A 20,270-nucleotide genomic window follows, 5' to 3' on the forward strand; every position below is an offset into this window, starting at 1 on the left:
GCCCAGGAAGTCACTTCCTACTTCCTGACCGACCAGGCCCGCTGTGTCAAGGAGTACAGGGCTTGAGTGGGAAGGAAAGGTTGACTTTTGAGCATCCTGTGACCTGTGCTGAAGTTGGCCATCACTTAGGAGAATGGCACCTGAACACCACCGCACACAAGCACACAGGTCGGGACGGTCTGGATGGTTTGGCTTGTAAGGGAGCTCTGTGATGGCCATGTTCTGTGGGTGGTATAGGATAAGGTCCATAGCGTGTGCTGCATGGCCTGGTCCTTCTGGCTCTTCACGAGTCGGGGGGGGTTGGACCTGTGCTTTCACCTAAAATAGCAGTAGATAGAGTAGGAGCTGGGCTCTCTTCTGCTGTCGAGAGTGTATTTGCTGTAGGGTGGGGGGAGGGGGGGGGGCATTTTTTCCACTGGGTTTTTACTGTGGTGCTAGTGGCTAATGGCATATTCAGACTCCCTGGCAGACAGCTATAGTGAAAAGTGACAAACACTGCATCTTTCTCTCCTAAGTGTTTCTCTCTGTGTGTGCATCTTAAACTGTCTTACAAGAAGATTGCACAGACCACAGAAATGTGCCCTACTGCGTGTTAAGAGTGCTGTGTTTGCTGATGCTTTAGCATCCCTGATGTTATAGGTTACTATTTCACTGTCTAGCATATGCATATAACTGCAATACTATGTGTCATGGATCTTCTATACAGCAGATCCATGTTCATCAAAGACCAAAAGGCAAATCAATTACTGAGATTAAATGGGAATGCAGGCACACAGGGGCAGAAATGCACACTTTTGCGTGGATTAGTGTCCCATTACCTTTTCAAGCAGGCATCTGCTATCAATAGTATCTCTGTCCCTTTGCTCATACAGCTGCCTGAAGTCTTTGGGGTGTGAGGACAAACATAAAGACGTCCAACCATCTCTGACAGAGAAACGGCAAAGGAAGATACAGCAGAAAAGCATGTGGCACATCCAGGGAAAGTGAAGGGAAGGTGAGACTAACAGATGTGGAACAGAATAAAAGGAAACTGTCAGAATGGGGAGAGGATGAAAACATGATCTGGGTGTTCTAGAATGTGAAATTACTATTAATTATGTATAGAAACTATGCAAATATTTTAGCTAAGAAATGGAAGGTAACATATTATTTTGTGTTGTGCAAAGGTGGCTGCAGCTTTTCTTAAAACGTTCTGGCAATGTGAGAGATCTGTGGATGAAACAATTGAGTGAACGGAAGTTTATGGGGCAGAAAAAGGTATGAAGAGAGGAAAAAACAGCGGGGGATAAAAATGAGAGCCCTGGACTGTTTCGAGTTAAAACCCTTGTAAACAGTTCTTTTGCAGTATTGGAGGAAAACAGCTCTCCAGCTACAAAAAGCAGGAGTACGGGTGGGGCTGGGGGAGGGAAAGAATCAGACACTGGAGCTGCATTAATTAAGAAGAGTTGAGAGTTTAGGAGAAGAATGAGCCCCAATTTCCCTACATGTACTCACACGCAGCACGTAGATAGAAAGACTCAACAGCACATGTGTAGTATGTACACTAAGGGAATCATGGGCACACACACACACATGCACCTCGCCCCTGCCGTGTGTCTGCAGCAGTGAGAATGCAGCTGGAATTCCAGATGTCGGTAATGGAATTTTGCTGCCGTCTGTCCAACTGGGATCACTGCATAGAACCTCAGCCTCCCATAGCAATGATCTCAGTCCTCTATTAAAAACAGCTCCTAAAACCTCCATTACTGTCCTACTTACCCCACGATTTGTCTAAGTAGAGACGCCACTGCATTCTAGAATAGAGGGGAAACACATTTTTTCTTTCTTGAAAAGAGTCAACAGCGTAAACAACCTCTGTTAAAAACAGAGCATTTGGTTGGCTCGCATTTCAGGAAGTTACGCAATTGGTTTCTTTTTTGTTTTGGCTGCACTAAAAACTTGGATCTCAGTGTGTTTCTTTCCCATCCAGTTGTCGAATGATGGATCGCAAGCTGTCATCTGGGAGGGCAGGCATAGGGTCATTTTTGCTGCATTTCCATTGTCATGCATTCCCACCGCTGCTCACTCCTCTGTCTGATGGCAGAAGCCCTTACTCATGTTCCAACTCCCACTCCGTCAAATTTGTTATTCAGTGTGGACAAGGAACACACTGAGCTGCTCATCACTGTGAGCTGCAGGGGTCTCAAACCAGCCATGCAAAATACAGTTTCTCAGAAAAAAGTGCATAAACATCTGGTGAGTAACTGATTTAAACACAAAGCACAGGGTTAACTCAAAACATTTTATAAAATGTTTTATTTGAGTTTTGACAAGAGCAATACAAAAAAGTGAAAACAGGCAAATCTTCATTCCTATTTTTTTAATAATTATAAATATTACTATTATCATAGTTATTTTCTTAGTAATATCATTCCATACAATTAACTGCTGAAATTTCATTATAGAAGCAGTTGACATTGATGATCACAAAATATTTTTTAATACATTTCCTGTTTTATATATCAAGAGAGGTGAAATCAAGTATGTTTTTAACATAACAATAGCCTTAGCCCCAAATTATACACCACATTCCAAAATCAAAGTAAATATGGAAGCCATTTTCAAAACTGTTGCCTTAGGTCTCTGACCAGCAGGACCCGAAAAACATTAACTACCCATGGAGAACAATAACAATAATGATAATGTCATGATAACAAAAATAGGAACCATAACAAACACAATAAGAAGTCTAGTATATGGATTAGTAACAAACAATTGCACTAATTGCACAAGGACAAACAGCTCTGCTCTTTGTTTAGAAATAGACCTGGACAGGATAAATTCGTTAGTTCATTGAAATTGATTGATCACAATCTCAGTGATCGTCTAGGTAACCTTTACCAAAGAACCTTTGGTACTCTTTTCCATTACCTGGACATCAGTGAGATTGTGATCTATTGGCTTCGCTTTGCTGAGACTGGAGACTTGTGGCCTGCAGGCTTTCCTGTTACACAAGGGTCAATGGCAATCAGCTTTTACCGAGGCGTGGACTGACTCTGTGCACAGGGTGTCATTACAGCAGGGCCTCCCGCTGCCGGACCCGGGGAGCCAGTGGATATGCTGGCCTTAGCTCCCCCCTCTTTGTGAGCAGGGCAAACACAGGTCGCTGTAGTTATTCACACTGATTTCTTCTGCCTGCCTGCATATAACTTTTCATATAAATTTGTGTGTTCAGGTACGTTTCTCCCAAGCATAGGTGGAAATTTAAGGGCCAGAAAGTAAATAAAAAAAAAATTAAAAATCCAGACCAGGATTTTGTTTCAACCAGCCAGTTGAACACTCTGTCACTGTGCCTTTCTATGTTCAACTGGTTGGTTGAAACAAAATCTTGGTCTGGATTTTTACTTTCTGGATCTGAATGCCCACCTCTGCTCCCCAGTAGACCTCTGTGTTGCCTCCCTTCCCAGAGGCTGCATTCACTCTCTCCCACCCTCCAAGCTAAATGACATTTTGTTTCCCCCTCTCTTGCTCTGCCTATTCACTGTTATGATCCTGCCTTTCCCACCCAGATCCTGCCTGTACTTCGGCAAAGACCCTTACTGTCGAGTCCCTGTGTCACCGCCTCCACTTCCTTAGATGTCCTCGTGCATTTAGCAACACCGGACTGATCCCAAACACTCCTGTTTATGCTACAGCTGTTAAAAGGTGAAGGCAGCGAACCATTTGACAGACTTGTCCTAAGAAACATGCTATTTATGCCTTCAAACAAAATGATTCATAATCATATCAGTAATTTATACAAACTAAACGTTCAGTTAATCATTTATAACTATCCCCGTGACCCTGCACTGGACAAGTAGTGGAAAGATTAGTTGGATGGATGGATAGAACTTAATCAAATGTTGAGTAATTATTTTATTGATTAACTTAACCAGATTATTATTAGCCTATGTGTAAATTGTTTTTGTATTTAAATAGTTTTATCCTTACAAATACACCTCCTACAATGTCTTTCATATACACGTCAGGATGGTCAAAATCTGTAAAATCATTGTCCATTCACAACAAAAGCTCAAGCGCTACAAACACTAGCAGGCACCCCATGACCGGGATGGGAAGGACCTGCATTAGAGAACACGCCAAGGACAGAAGCTGCTGTGCGTGGCAGGTTGGCGGGGTGCGTTTCCGGGCACGACGTGCAGAACTGAGTAGACAGGGTCTGAAGTTAACACGCCCACTCACATCGAATCTTTTCCCCTCGCCCTCAGTCAATCGCCTAGGTAATATCACACCAGAAATGAACCAGCTGACCAAAATGAGTCATTTCAGTTAATAATAACATGACTAAATAAATAAATGACTAAAATTACGCCAACTTCCGTTTTGCTTCTCTTTTGGGAGGGGTGGGTGGGTGATGTGAGATTAACATCACTGGGGACATTCTGCACTGTCCAATGAGGCATGCTTTAATTGTTACTCTAGCTTGAAGAAACAGCCACTCTTGTGTAATTTCATTGGTGGTACAGGTGTTGCAATCTGATGATATAAAAGCAGGTGTAATCGCTTGCATTGTTCAAGGTTCTAAAAACGTTTCCTGTGCATACACTCGTCTTTAATGAGCTGCAAGAACCTTCTTTATAAAAGACAATGACCTAGTAGTCCTATGCCGCCAGTAGCCACTGTGAATCACTGCTTCCCTTGACGTGGAAGCCAACTCATGTGAGTGCACATGATTGGCAGGCGGTTATGAGCAGATGCCCACCAGGGCAGACCGCAGATGTTCTCCTGTGCCACTGATTCACACAGACGGCATTTCCCTGTCCAAAGCTAAACGGTCATATAAAACTCTGTAGAATGCGTCACAGCACTACAGAAGGAACAGATGCTATACAGCTAAACAGTTCTGTATAGACGCCATCAAGAATTTCGTAATGTTATAGAACACTTCCTAGAACTAAAGTGCCGTAGACGTCTACAGAAATGGCGTGACAAATTATGCAGTAGACCTTAGCAGAACACAATAGTACAGATTCAACTGGAAGTGTTCCATAGAACTGAAAGTGATGCCAGGAGGTGAAGGGTCCAGGAGAAAGGGAACATCTTGTCAGAGATGTTCAGGAACTGCACATGGAATCACCAAAACCATCTGTGCTGCCCTCTATCACTGACTGGACAAATGCTTGCATTCTCACTGTCTCTAAGCATCTCACTTGTAGCTCAGAGTTACTATGTACAGAAACAGAACCAGAACCTGATTACAAAATCCAACCACCGCTGCCTTCCTTTGGTCCTGATGAATCAACCATAAGCATAAGTAACAGATAAAGCATCACTTCAAGATTATTTTATTGTTGTGCGGGACTTTCTTTGTTGATCACTGGCCACATTCATATTAAAGCTCACTCTATTTAGCTGTTCCTGCTTCACCCTGCCTATCCTTTCTCGCTGGACAAGGTCCCACTGCGCCTTGCTATTTGTGTGTCATGGAAGGGGTCTGTGTTATACAACACAGTGCTGAATTGTGCGTAACCGCAGTGTGCTCTGCTGAGCTATCAGGCTGGCTGCAGTAGGGCCGTGCTGTGTTGTAGGAACAGGGTCTGCCTTTATTTCTGAGTGTAACTGCTGCCTCATATCTGAATTTGGTTCTACTTCACAAAGGACTCAGCTGGATAGCGGGATGAGGATCCCACCTGAGCCAGAACTGACCCCATGATGGGGGACCAGGGGAGCCCAGGACAGGACCCTGGGGGCAGGGGACTGTGGGCTGGGCTGCTCCCCAGGTCGGAATTACAGGTAACAGAAAACAACTACAAATCTGGAAAATGCTAAATCAACAGCAACTAAGCTGGAGTCAAACCGGAGGAAAGAGGGATAGAGAGATGAAGGGGATTGAAGGGGTGGAGGGATAAAGAGGAACAGTGGGAATTAAATTTCCATATATCAGTGGAATTCAATTTATTTGTCTGCGTATCTGATTTTTGTGTGGAACAGAGCAATGGCAAGAACATCAAATTAGCTGCGGTATACCTCTCCACATGGTCCGGATCTGTTCTGTTGCAAGAGGACGGGGATGTACATATATAGAGCTATAAAAAGATACACAAAAACTCTTTGAAACCCCTATATTTCTGCTTTTTTGTCTTCCTCTACCCATTCCCACTCTTCTAACCAGCCTTTCTTCCTACCCATCTCGTTCTCTCACATCTGCTTACACCCAAGCCGTCTCACTTTCCCGCTCTTCGCCTCCGAGCTCCGCCTCCCTCCCCCCCCGCTCGCCGTACCCTTACACCTTGTCCAGCAGGGAGCGCTGGCAGTAGAGCAGGCGCCGGGGTGTGCCGTATCGGCGGAAGAACAGCAGGGCTCCAAGGGCACAGATCACGCACACCAGCAGGATCAGGGGTAGCACCACGGCTGCCGGACCGACCCCGGTCCCCTCTTCCACCTCCACCGTGATCACCTCCTCATCCGTGCCAGGCACCCTGGGCTCCACGCCGCTACAGCCCATCCAGTCACGCAGCACTGACTTGGGGTAACCTGGCTCCACCCTCAGCTGCTGGTTGTCAAACTTCCAGTACTTGTTGGCCTTGTAAAAGTAGGTGTGTGCTACAAAGGGAGGGACAGGGACCTCAGTCAGAAGTCTGGACATGCTGCATTGCCCTCTCACACTCACCCATTCACCCAACAGGTACCTGCATCCTTGCTCATGATGGCAGACTTAAGGTTGTCGGGTACACCCTTCCACACGCTGATAGGCTTGGGGTATTCCGGATCCACAGAGTGAGAGTTCTCATTGAACCGGTAATACCTGCAAAAAGGAGAGGTGATGCACAGAGAGATACACGTACACAAAGACAGACAGACACTGTCTTGCGTTCAACCGCGCCAGCTGCTGCAAGCTACCGAGTCGCCTAGTTAGCCTCCAATTTATTTCTACTAAACTTAAGAAAGGGTATAAAAATGAATGGGGGAGCTGGACCAAGTAAGAAGCCAAAAACCGACCTCTTCCATACGAAATGGGAGGACTGTTTTATTTCAACATGTCATATTCGAAGTGCGTTTGCCTCATCTGTCAGTCTCCCATTGCTATTCCGAAAAAGGGAAATGTGGAGTGGCATTTTCGGACTGTTCATAAAAACTACGACATTAACTTCCCTCCGAAAAGCGAGCTGAGAAATAGAAAGGTGAAGGAACTTTAAATCCCAGTTCAATTCAAAAATACTTTATTTATGCCAAAGGGAAATTAATAATAATAATGGTTATAATAAATATTAATGAATACTCAATATTTTTATACATAAATATATGTTTTACATTTTTATAGTAGGTAGATGTCATGACCTGCTCGTCCGATCCTCGTGTGTGTCACGCCCCCTCATTACCTACTCGTACTACACCGATTGTGATCACCTGTTTCCTGTTATTTCGACTACTATCCCCAGTATCAAACTGAATCGAATCGTATCATATCGTATCGTATCGTATCGTGGGAATTTCTGAGGTATCAAAAAAAATCGAACCGTTAGCTTAAGGAATCGATACTGTATCGTATCGTGAGGAAAGCTGTGATTTACACCCCTAATAATGACCCAAAAATACAACTAAAAGCACGCAAGAAAGAAGCAATGAGAAAAAAAAACATTGGACTATTTGTAAATGGCCCTCCATGAGCCCAGATCTTAATCCTATTGAACATCTATGGAAAGATCTGAAAATTGCAGTGTGGAGATGCCACTCTTCAATCCTGAGACCGCTTGAGCAGTTTGCTCAGGAAGAGTGGGCCAAACTACCTGTTGGCAGATGCAGACGTTTCATTGTGAAATACAGAGATCACTTGATGGTAGTGATTGCTGCAAAAGGTGGTGCCACAAAATATTAAATTAAGAGTACTATCTTTTTTGTCCGTGCCATTTTCATTTGTTTAATTATATAAAATATTAAACTGAATCAATAATCAAAAGCAAAGTCTGATTTGTGTTAAATATGGAATTAACAATAAAGGATGCTATTAAACTTTTGTCAGTTTCAAGTTATTTCAGAGATAGTTATGTTTTGTTTTTTGTGGAAAGGTACCAACAAATTTGTCCACGTCTATGTGTATGTGATTATCATGTTAGTCACCACATGCAAAATAGTTAACCAAACTTTCAAAATGATTTAAATACATTCTATAAACTGTAGTGATGTAGCATTGTTGTGTTTTTGGGTCCCACAGTACATGATTTTGTCATTTTGCTACTTTTGTGCTATGCAGTGCCGTGTGGCTTTTTGCTATAGTACTTTGTGCTATGCAGTGCCGTGTGGCTTTTTCCTATAGTTCTTTATGCTATGCAGTGCCGTGTGGCTTTTTGCTATTGTACTTTGTGCCATGCAGTGCCGTGTGGCTTTTTGCTATAGTACTTTGTGCTATGCAGTGCCGTGTGGCTTTTTGATATAGTACTTTGTGCTATGCAGTGCCATGTGGCTTATTTCTATTGTACTTTATGCCATGCAGTGCCGTGTGGCTTTTTGCTATAGTACTTTGTGCTATGCAGTGCCATGTGGCTTTTTGCTATAGTACTTTGTGCTATGCAGTGCCGTGTGGCTTTTTGCTATAGTACTTTGTGCTATGCAGTGCCATGTGGCTTTTTGCTATAGTACTCTGTCTCGAGATCGGAAGAAGTTACATGTGCATGCGAGTGCTTTTTCTTGTCAGGAAACTTTTCATACTGTAATGTAGAGCTTTGCAGTGTTGAAACTAATGTCTTTGCCATGAATAAGTATCAGTTTGCTAAAGAAAAATGATTGGTCAGTGACAACGAGTGGGAACGAACTATCATTCAGAATTGTGGAACTCAGCAGCAGACTTACACTGACATACTGACAATATATCTAAGCATTTTGAGTCTCATGGTTAAAATTATGCTGATTGTACTTTTCATTTTGGTGGCACTGACTAATTCACTGGTGGAATTATTTGGTTTTGAGACATGAGTTAATTGTTTTGGGTAAGTTACAGGGTTTTACACCTAAACCTTAGTATTGTGCTGTATGACACATACATTTGAGAAATGCTCTTATAGTCTTGAGGATGTTAAGCATGTTTTGTGAAATGTGTCAAAAGCAATTGAGAAAACCTGTAATTAACCTCAAACTAAGTCTTAGTTGCATACTGATCTCATGTTAATTCATCATTAATGAATCGTGTTGCATGTTTTATCTCAGGCATTTACTTTATTTGTTACTACAGTATATGTGTTACAATTGTTCTCAATTGCTTTGGCACATTTCATGAATCATGATTCTCATTCTCAGGACTATAAGATGAGGCAGTACATGATGAAATCATGCACTGTGGGAACCAAAAACATAACAATAAAGTATCACTGCAATTTATGGAATATTTTTTTAAACCATTTTGAAAGCTTGGTTAACGGTTTTGCATGTGGTGCTTAGCATGATGATTAGATACATACACTATATTGTCAAAAGTACTGGGACACCCCTGCATATCATTGAATTCAGGTGTTCCAATCACTTCCATAGCCACAGATGCATAAAATCAAGCACGTAGGCATGCAAACTGCTTCTACAAAGAAAGAAAGAATGGGTCACTCTCAGGAGCTCAATTCAAGCGTGGTACCATGATAGGATGCCACCTGTGCAATAAGTCCGTTCGTGAAAATTTCTTGCTACTAAATATTCCATGGTCAACTGTTAGTGGTATTATAACAAGGTGGGAGCAATTAGGAACAACAGCATCTCAGCCACGAAGTGGTAGGCCATGTAAAATCACAGACCGGGGACAACGGATGCTGAGGCGTACAGTGTGCAGAAGTCAATACAGTGGTGTAAAGCACGCTGCCACTGGACTCTAGAGCAGTGGAGACATGTTCTCTGGAGTGATGAATCACGTTTATCTGTCTGGCAATCTGACGGACAAGTCTGGGTTTGGCGGTTGCCAGGAGAATGGTATTTGCCGGGCTGCATTGTACCAAATGTAAAGTTTGGTGGAGGAGGGATTATGGTGTGGGGCTGTTTTTCAGGGGTTGGATTTGGCCCCTTAGTTTCAGCGAAAGGAATCTTAATGCTGCAGCATTCAAAGCAATTTCATGCTCCCCACTTTGTGGGAACGGTTTGGGGATGGCCCCTTCCTGTTCCAACACGACTGCATACCAGCGCACAAAGCAAGGTCCGTGAGGACATGGATAAGTCTGGTGTGGAAGAACTTGACTGGCCTGCACAGAGTCCTGACCTCAACCCGATAGAACACCTTTGGGATGAATTAGAGTGGAGACTGTGAGCCAGGCCTTCATGTCCAACATCAGTGCCTGACCTCACAAATGCTCTCCTGGAAGAATGGCCAAAAATTCCCATAAACACACTCCTAAACCTTGTGGACAGCCTTCCCAGAAGAGTTGAAGCTGTTATAGCTGCAAAGGGCGGGCCAACTCCATATTAAAGCCTATGAATTAAGAACGGGATGTCATTAATGTTCATGTGTGTGTAAAGGCAGGTGTCCCAATACTTTTGGCAATATAGTGTATATAGTTCTGGGTGTATAATTATTACAATGAGAAACTATGTAATCTATACTGGCCCACAAGACTAAAGCGAAAATTGCGCCAAATGATGACAATTGTACAACATCATTTGCATATATGCACTGAAACATTAGATCATTTGTATGAGGCACCAAGAACTGATATTTTGCTGTGCAGAAGTGACAATATGGCGTGGGGATTACACTTGCTGTTTTGCAAGTATGATAGATAGGCAGACAGACACAAATACACACAGACGGCCAGACAGCAGACAGACAGACAGACATAGATAGATACGCAAAGACAGATAGATTAGATAGATAGGATAGATTAGACAGAGAGACTCACTTGGTCCCCCTAAAGAAGTAGGTCATGCCATTGGGGGTGTAGAGGAGAGCCGCATCCAGCCTGTCCTTGGGGAGACCACTGCCCAGGTCCTTCAGTGGCTTGGGGTAGCCCTGCTCTAAGGTGGACTCACTGTATACCCAGTACCTGTCCCCTGGAGGCACAAACAGAGAGACAGCGACTCAGACGCAACATGAGAGCTGATCCCAGCCATTAGCAGGACTGTGGTGTATTGACACCATGGTGCAGCAAATATTACAGCTGTCAAGGTGTTATAGAATGTAAGGCATGGAAGATGCTTCTCAAAGAGTGTCCACAGGTCAGTGACCACAAAAAAACACAAGATGAGAGTCAAAGGTACCTTTAAAGAAGACAAATTTTCCATCAGTTCTCTCATATGCAGCATTGATGGATCCGGGCAGTCCGTGCCAGAAGTGTGCGATAGGCATGGGGTAGCCTTGCAGAACCTGGTTATCATGCACACGCCACAGCCATGTATCCTGCGGCAGACAGCATCGCTCATTAAGGCGAACACACGCAGACCATCAGTGCTTCACTGTGTCAGCATCTCAGTGCGCTACTGCTCTTTACCTTAAAGACAAACATCTCTCCCCGCAAGATGGCAATGCTGTCGAAGTGGCCGTCACAGATACTGGGGCCATGGGAGGGGGGGTCTGGTTTTTTGGGGGGTCTTGGGGGGGGAGAGGGGGGTGGAGGTGCACCACCTGATCCTGTGGAACAGAGTGAATTGGGTATTGGGTAGGGTTGTAATAATATGCGCCAGAAATTGACAAAAACATAAATCAGATGACAACAAGAGTTTCAGCACAAAAGAGTTAATATCATTATTCAGCTAAGGGGCACCTGGCCAATCAGAGCACTGCAAATCACAACATCATCAAAAACACTCTTTGTGTTGACTTCAGAGAGTGAAGAAAATCAGTCTAATCTCAGAGGAACAAGGCTGCATAATGTTCCTTAAGTTAATAAGGGGTTCCACCCATCAGGAGCAGTTACCATGGCTGCTGCAGCACTATAAGAATGCCAGAGGGGGGAGCCGGTGAGTCCACCCACCGTAGATCTGCTGGATGCCCCGACGGTCGTCCAGCGGTAGAATGAAATTCTCAGTGTCCATCCACTGGTAGAATGGCGCCATGATGGCACTGGGGTCCCCAGAGTGCTCCAGACCAAGGGCGTGGCCCAGCTCATGCACAGCCACAAGGAACACGTCATTCCCTGTCAAAACCAGCAGGGGTCATTTGTGAAGACCAAGAAAAAGCAAACCCTGTTTCCAAACTATTCTTTATTATTAACTTGGCTTATTCCCCACGCTGCCCAAGAGCAAGCTCACCCTGTAAGACAGGTGGGAAGGCGGATGGGTTATTACTATTAGGACGTCACGATCAGAGCCGGAAATGAACGCAAGAAAAAATGTTAGTCTTTGTTGCTGTATTATTTTAAGGCACCGAGATGTTGAGACATGCAGACAAGCAGGTGAACAAACACATGCTGAGTCTAGCAGGCGTTTCCCATTCCAGGGTGTTCACAAGCACACACGGGCTCTAGCTAACAGCAGATTGGAGGCTAAGATTTAAAGAGTGCAAGTTGAAGCCAGCCTGTCTTTTTCAAAACTTTATAAGTGCAGGCAAGACCTTGACTCCTCAAATGCCGTTACCTATCTCTAATTTCATCCTCAGCCTATGGTGATCCCTCCCTTCTCCATTTTTTCATCCACCCCTCGCTCTTCTCCCTTTTTCACTCACCCCCTTGGTCTGTGGTGCCAGAGGTCCAAGGCTCTGCGGCGTCAAAGTGTGTGTCGCCCCCTATGCCTGGGCCGGGGAAGTACGCGTGTGCCAGGAAGCCTCCCTCCCCGTCGAAGGGAGTGCTGTCGCCATGGAAACCCTCGCCGAAGAAGAGCATGATGTCAGCGAAGTTGGCGGGCTTGTCGCGGATGTTCTTGAAAGGGATTTCGCGGAAGCGCAGTGAGGTCACGCTCTCCCACACCTTGAAAGCCCGCCGGATGGCTCTGAAGGTCTCTGCCTCGCCCACCTTTGGGGTGTAGTTCTGTATGCTGCCAGGGCAGAGATACATCACAGGGCTCAGCACAGGGATTTCAGTTTTGGTGTAAAACTAAGGATGGGGTACCACATGCTCAGTCTCTCGGGCTGGGAAGAACATAAAAAAAAATCACAAAAAGCTTCTCCCTGATGTCACGTCATGTGCCCACCTGAAGGTGATCTCCTTCTTGTCCCACTTCAGGCCCTGAATGACGTAGCGTTTTCTCCTCAGGTTGCTCTTCAGCTCGGAGCCAAACTTGTCTGGGACGCCACACCGCGGTCGCTTCATTGCCCTGGCGACCCGTAGAACAGTTACAACAAAACGGAAATGTCAACAAAATGAATTCCTTCATTTCTTCCCAAAAAATTTCATGCTTCTACACTGTCGGCAAAAAAGAGTACCAATTAGTACCTTTGCTTGTCCCTTGGGCTGTACTCTCAATAGTAAATGTACCTTCCAAGATACAAAAACCTTGTACCTTGGGGATGAACCTCAGAGTCCATTTCTGTACCTTAAAAGGTATGATTACCTACAGCTAGGGTACAATTGGCAGACCCTTGAGGGTACAGCCCCAGTGACAAGCTAAGGTACAAATTGCTACTTTTTTCCACTAGTTTCCCCAGTTTCTAACAGGTCATTTCATGTGAATACCAGCTGCTGTAAGGCTCCAGTCATTAAACCAAATATGCATGATATCTTCTGAGAAACCCCAAGAGAGGATGTGGTAGTCTGGCTCTTTGCTGATGTATGAATGTCTTTCTGGCAGGAAGGGTGGGGCAGATAGGGGGGGCACTCACGCAGTGGTGCTCGGGTCCATGTGCCCAGTGACCGTCAGGCCATAGAACCTCTGCATGGCGGCGATGGCCTGGGTGATGGACTGCGGTGAGCGGAGGGACTGGGCGTGGAGGTCACCTGGGGGCAGGTAACCATACTGCTGTAGCCAAGCCTGGGGGGGGAGGACATCGCAGTAAGACACTCAGCCACAGTCCACAACCACACAGTAATTCATGGCCCCCCTCCCAAAACAACACAGCCTACAATCCACTGCAGGCCATCATACCTCAACGAACATAAAACAGCTACAAGATTCCCAAAATGAAAAGGTGAGCATCCAACGGAAGCCGAAAGATTTTAAACCACACTAATACCAGGAGAGCTGGGAATAATGTATGATATCACAATTAAGTTACTAAACTAATACAAACCATCCATCCACCCCTTTTCCGTAACAATCCGAGTCAGGGTCGTGGTAATACAAACCAAGAATGAATTTTCTCCAATTTGAAACTCTGTTGTCATTGATAGGGACTTAGAATAAAAGAACATGAGATTTACGACATGCACGATTTTTTCCATTATTTACTTAGGTATGAAAAGTTCAGTTGTATCACACTAGAGAAGCTTTGACTCAAAGTCAGCAACTACAAACAGAAATGCCAGAGAGCATAATTTAACAGGCAATGACAGAAGGGGACATGGGAACAACTGAAGGTGGCAAATTGTGAAAAGAGAAACAATCATAAGTTCTGGTCTATGAAAACCAAAGTCTGACGGCAAGACTTAAGGAGACCTACTTCATGACCTTGGTAGCCTTAGGAAAAAAATATAAAAGTGCTTACATTTGCCCACGACTGCCAGCAAGATTCTACTGAACCTCTGAAATATTTTTTGCTATGCTACTTACTTTAAGAAAGTGCACATGGTTTCTTAAAAAGTCATTTAAATTCATCTACGTAATTATGTGCGATTTCTAAGAAATAAAATTAAAGAAAACAAAATTAAAGGAAAAAACGTTATCAATGGTTAATAAAGTTGTTCAATTCCATGTTCATTTGAGCACATCAAATTCTAGTACCTATTTACTGAAGAGCTGAATAAGTGTTTTGATAGAGCAACATTTAATTCTTTGCAGTTAAGGACATTCTTTGCCACAGCTATTTAAGCTAATAACAAACACATGGTGGGTTTTTACATCAAGAATTACATACATTTATGTGCTGAAATCTTGTTTCAGGCCAAACAAACCAGCAAAGTCCCTTCAGATGGTGCTGCCAAAGAGGACAAGCTTACATTCTTTTATGTTAAAGTCCAGACAAAATTACCAGACCCTAAAACCCATCAGCCGCAGAACATACAGCACATCCCACGAAAATGCCTTCATCGGAATATCAGGCACACACCAAACATGGTGCATATAAATCTGTAGGTATTAAATGTGTGATAAAGCCTTCTGTTTCTACACCCTTAAAATCAGTCTTAGTTTGTGTGTTAAACAGTTTAAAGTACAGACGATCAGTGTTTCGCTTTAAACCACACAGTCTGTGAAATTATAGAGAATTTTTCTATAATCCTCAAACCTCAAAAATCCCCTCTCTCTCTTCTCCCTCAGTGACTCAGTGTATGTGTGTCAATAAAAAAAATGGGTGCGTGTGTGTGTTTGTTTGTTAACTGTAATTTACGCATATGTGTGTGTATTTGTGTACTTCCCTGTGAGGTAGTGTCTGCACTTAACAGCCTTGGTTGGGTGTCAGACTTAACCCTTCGTCGACAAGTTCCATCTCACTGCTCGGGCAGACTGACAGCATACTCAAGAAGAAGACTGTCACTAAGAGAGATGTGTAAAAAATGGCATGCAACAACACAGCCCTCTCACCTGAACAGATGGACATGTATAAATTATCGGTATGACAGCAATTTCAGGGGGGAGGGGGTTGGATTGGTCTAGGGAAAAGGCAAGGAGGAGGCTAAAAGTGTAAGAGAACCATGTGACCACCCACTATTACAGGAGCCAGAGAGGAGAAGCGAGCCGATGAAGCTGAAGGGGAGGGAGTCTAAGAACAAGGCCCAATTATAGGCTGTTAAATGAAGTCTGTACCCTGTGCATATACTGCGGCTGCACCGCAGGGTCTCCGCTGGGCTCTGAGAGTCCTCTCTGTTAGCTGCCACATGGGCTGAAGGCTTTGCCCACACTGTAAGGTCCTCCACGCTTTCAGACCCACAGTCCACTCCAGGAGCATGGACTTTCAGAATGCCTCCATCTCTTAAAGGCCCAGAGTTCTATCAAACGTTCTGATGAGCAGCACTGTCACGTCGTGCAGCTGAAGGAGTGGGATGAAAATCTATCCATGGGCGCAGCAAGTAACACAAAATTTACTGATGCACAGAAAAATCCACGAAAGGATGAAGCGGATGAAAACAAATCTACTGGTGGATATAGTAGAAGAAAGATACGTTATTAGAGGAAGTTACCTGGAAATCCTGCCTGAAAAATCAGCCTACCCAAAAATCAGCTTACCCACGTGAGCGATGGTATCTAATCTGATTAAACAGCTGAACATGCACAAGTTGGGTTGATGACAGACTGCCAGGGGTGCTCTGTGATGCCTCATCTCTGATCACAGCTCCACGTGAGCCACTCTGTTTGAATAGGATGCGAGTGACCTTCGCTAAGGGTCTCACACAGAATGGGTCACCGCAGCAACACTGCAAAGGGACTCTGCAAATGTAGTGTCGTAGGAACATTCTTGGTCAAGCCCACGGAGGCGAAGCCATAGCCCTGAACTCTGAGCACCTTCCAGCTGCTGCCTCAGTCAATGAGTAGAAAAAAATAACAGACTTCATGAAAGATGTTGTCTAAAGAGCTCATTTGGCCTGGGTTTGTGATGGCGCACAACCTTTTCAGCAAATTGAGCCATTGGTCCAAATAAGTGAAGGGTGAAAAGATGGCAGGAAAGATGAAAATTGAATGAAAGATAAAAAGAAAACCAGAGAAACAAATGAGGCAAGAAGGAAAGTGGGAAAGTGGTAGAGGGAGAAAACGCCTGACTCGGTTGTTCCTTTCACTCTGTGCCAATGGAAAAACCAGAGAATTCTGGTCAACAGTGGCTTGACCCAGCAGGGACTAAAGCTCAGCATGAGCCTTCAGCAGTTACTGTTGGTGACCCACTTACACTAGTAGCTAGTTAATGGATTTTATTTGCATTTATTCTTTATTACGTATGCTGATGGCTGTGCATTCACTACTACATTTATGCCTAATTAGGCTTCTTACAGTTATGTTTATAGTGGTATCTGGTGCCGCTGCTGGTCTCCGCTGCGGCACTGGGATGACCACTTAATCTATGTCGGGGGGGGAGCACTATGAGCTAGGACAGGGCTTACCAACTACTATTTCAATTAAAAAGACCTGGATTTCACTTAAGCGCTTGTGTTCTTGCTGTGCTGATTGGTCAGTCTCCTATACTCATGCATGTGTCACTAATGTTAATGAAAAGCAGCTGGGTGAGTCTTTCAAACAAGGAAACAAACTAGTCAAAGTACAAGAAGAACTAAACTACTTAGCCAAGCACAGGACCCTTTCATCTTTAAGGAAGTTTGTAAGACCTGTAGTAGCTCATGGTGTCGCCCTGCCATGGGTTAGGTGCAATGGCATAACTCTGAGTTGAACATTGGGGGTGTTGACGTCTCCATCCTTTTAAAGAGGTCCAGGGGGTTGTTTGGCTGGTTTTGATTACCCACCTCCCAAAATTTACACCCATGACCACATGCAACACCTACTGATATCCTGGCAGCAGTAAATGCAGGACTCCAGCCCAATGTCATGCACTCCGCTACAAACGCCCCAAACCTCCAGCACTGACACTCCCAATTCCGAGTAACACTTACGTGTGATATGCTCTTCCCTGATGAAAGGCGCAAAGCTCTAACTCCACTGTAGCTCAGCTTTCTAACACAGTGACAGTGACACTCCATTCCCTTCTTTCATCATTGGCTCATTCCATTCTGCTAATAACAAGAACATTTATATGTTCTTCCAAATGAGTAGCCCAGTTATATAACTGATTGGAGATCAGTGTTGATGGTGCCAAGGGGGTCACAGTACTGGTGTGAGGTCAATACAGTGTCCTGTTAGTACGCAAACAGGCCCAGCACCTTGGATGTTGGCCTTCATAGGAAGCGGGGAATGACCCTAGAGTACCTTAGGACTTGACTCATACCCACCAAAGCAGAAAAAAACCCTCTTATATCTAAAAGAACAATAATAATAATATACATATACATACGCGTATGTGTGTCTGTATGTGTGTTTTGTGTGTGTATGTATTACATCCACCCAGTCCAGTAATGTCAGTCAGGAAGTCACCTTCCTAGATACACATTTACAGATGGAAACACTCAGAGCATCAGAAAACAGAACTGCAGCATCAGTCCAACAAAAACATCAAAAAACAAGCCAAGAAATTTCACAACTCAATCCGCGAACTTTGAGTCATAAGAATGAAGCCTGGAAGACTTGGCCAAGGCGGACAGCGTTGTGTTTGTCCAGCAGAGCTATTCGGAGGACGATGTAAACAGCACTCTCATGTTTTAGGGGCTAGCTAAGCCAAGCAAGGACCAAGCAGGGGCCCCAGACCCTGAGCAGTCATTTTCTGGACCCCCCCCCCCCACAAGATCATGTGGCCAGCAGGTTGAGTGAAAGGGAGCTGTGAGTAGAGGCACTTAGCCCAGGATGGTCACACAAGATGGACAGGAGACTTCCATTTGACCATTGGGTATTTATTTCAGGCAGGCTTTTCTTCACCCAAAAGGGATGAACATCTGGAGCAACAGCTCATAAAGGCACCAGGGGGAGAATTTTAAATTGTTCCCTGAAGCCTGACAGGATATTATACTGTCTGGTCCTCAGTTCTTAAAAAAAAAAAAAAAAAACAATTTCTTCCAAACCTCACCCACGGGACCATAACCCATTTTCTCCCAAAGTTTTAGAAGTTGTTGAGAATTTCCGTTCTCACTGTTTGATTTACCATTATTTCACTCACAAAAAGGGTTAAGAGACTATGCTTGAAAGATGACTCGCCGCCATAACGCAAAATCACTGTTTAATCAAGGTAAATAGAAAGTCACACTGGGGTGTTACCTATAGGTATATAACATAAAATTAATAAGAAAATAAGAAGTGCTATAAATAAGCAAGTTCTCAGCTCACACATAAATATAGCCTGAAATGTGCTGCCACGAATGCCATAGCAGCTCACGCATGGCACAGAAGCCCAACATCATCATGGATGCAAAGGCCCTAATGCATGTCTGAAAATTTTGTTTTTCTATCTTTTCTGTGTATTGACAGAGCGTTGCATCTCTTGCCTACACTTTTCCACGTTTTGCTGTCTTCTGATATATTTTCCGTCTTATAATCTGAAACAAAAATGCTAACTATCACACACACTTAAAGTACAATAGATCATGTTTCTTTTAGTGTAAACTATTTGGGTCTTTCATACATGCGAAGGAAAGGAGCAGAACTGACCTCTGGGTTGGGGTCTTGCTGCGTGGCTGCTCCGTTAGCGCATAGTCCGTATGTTAGCGTGAGCAGCAACGTCTGGACCTGGAGCACCATTGCTGAGAACATACCAGCAACACAAGCACAAAAGACGTTTTCTATCTCTTTAGATCACTTCTTCTAAAGCTGCCCTCTATTGTCCACTTTTCCGTATTTTGTCAAAACATAACAAAAATTCTCGGACAAAAACAAAAAAAAACTAAATGATAAAGATTATAACGCTCCAAGCATTAATAAGACAGGCTAAGAATAAGAACGGTCGAGAGTTGTAAAACGGTTCTTTAAAACACGATTTTCTTCTATAAAAGGTAAATGACGGTTGTGCAATACTATAAAACTGTACTTAAATATTCTATTAGGCCACCTATTGTCTTCTGTTACGTTCGTTTTCTTTGTTTTCCCACTTCTCTGCTTGGTTATTTTCATTCGCTTCTCTCTTGCTCCCTCTCGGTTGCAGACGTGGTAAGCCCTTGTAACTTACTTCCCTTGCAAAAAGAAGTTAAGTTAAAGAAAAAAACCCTCCCCCACCCTCCCCCAGTTTTGCCATTTCCCATCAAATCCTGCTCGGTTATCTTGGTGGTCTGCTTGCAGGAATATGAATTATGTTTACTCGCAAATATTAATTTAGAGTTAAAATGTAATGGATGATCCCATATTTTTTAAATAAAACGAATAAAATTCCATCCGTTATTATCCGTCCATCGTTGTCCATTACATTTGGTACAGATTGATTTTCGCAATGGGGAAGCGCTCAAAAATGTTTTTAGAATATTATAGATGGGGAAAAAATCCGTTCTGTCCTCTTATTGAATAATTAAATTATTCTTATTACTGTATGAGCGTACTTATATGTAAACCTAAGACTAAGGTGCAAGAGAATAATCAAGCAGAAGTATCACAATGGGGAGAATGTTGTTTAATTATTATTAATGAGAGGCGAATGAAAATAACCAGGCAGAGAAGTGTGAAAACAAAGAAGACGAACACAAGAGAAGACAATGGGAAGCCTTATAGAACTTATAATAATA

At 43.7% G+C, this 20,270-nt stretch overlaps 1 protein-coding gene across 1 annotated transcript; it reads right to left on the minus strand.

The window, feature by feature from the left end:
• Positions 1-2,278: 2,278 nt before the first annotated feature.
• mmp14a (matrix metallopeptidase 14a (membrane-inserted)) lies at positions 2,279-19,301 on the minus strand. The gene is made up of 10 exons (XM_023799987.2): positions 19,210-19,301; positions 13,700-13,848; positions 13,072-13,194; positions 12,608-12,915; positions 11,919-12,080; positions 11,436-11,575; positions 11,206-11,344; positions 10,848-10,998; positions 6,669-6,784; positions 2,279-6,582 (listed from the first exon to the last, which is right to left on the minus strand). Exons 1-10 carry the CDS (start codon positions 19,297-19,299, stop codon positions 6,263-6,265), a joined length of 1,698 nt encoding a protein of 565 aa, XP_023655755.2. The 5' UTR covers positions 19,300-19,301; the 3' UTR covers positions 2,279-6,262.
• Between the last annotated feature and the right edge of the window lie 969 nt (positions 19,302-20,270).

The sequence above is a fragment of the Paramormyrops kingsleyae genome, chromosome 12 (assembly GCF_048594095.1).
Source record: "Paramormyrops kingsleyae isolate MSU_618 chromosome 12, PKINGS_0.4, whole genome shotgun sequence".
In the NCBI taxonomy this organism is placed as follows: Eukaryota; Metazoa; Chordata; class Actinopteri; order Osteoglossiformes; family Mormyridae; genus Paramormyrops; species Paramormyrops kingsleyae.

Excerpts from the sequence above, each read along its gene's own strand:
- mmp14a (XM_023799987.2), bottom strand. The coding sequence starts at position 19,299 with ATGGTGCTCCAGGTCCAGACGTTGCTGCTCACGCTAACATACGGACTA. Across the intron at positions 11,576-11,918 it reads GGGCATCCAGCAGATCTACG|GATCAGGTGGTGCACCTCCA; the intron begins GTGGGTGGACTC and ends TCTGTTCCACAG. Across the intron at positions 6,583-6,668 it reads CATCATGAGCAAGGATGCAG|CACACACCTACTTTTACAAG; the intron begins GTACCTGTTGGG and ends CTCCCTTTGTAG.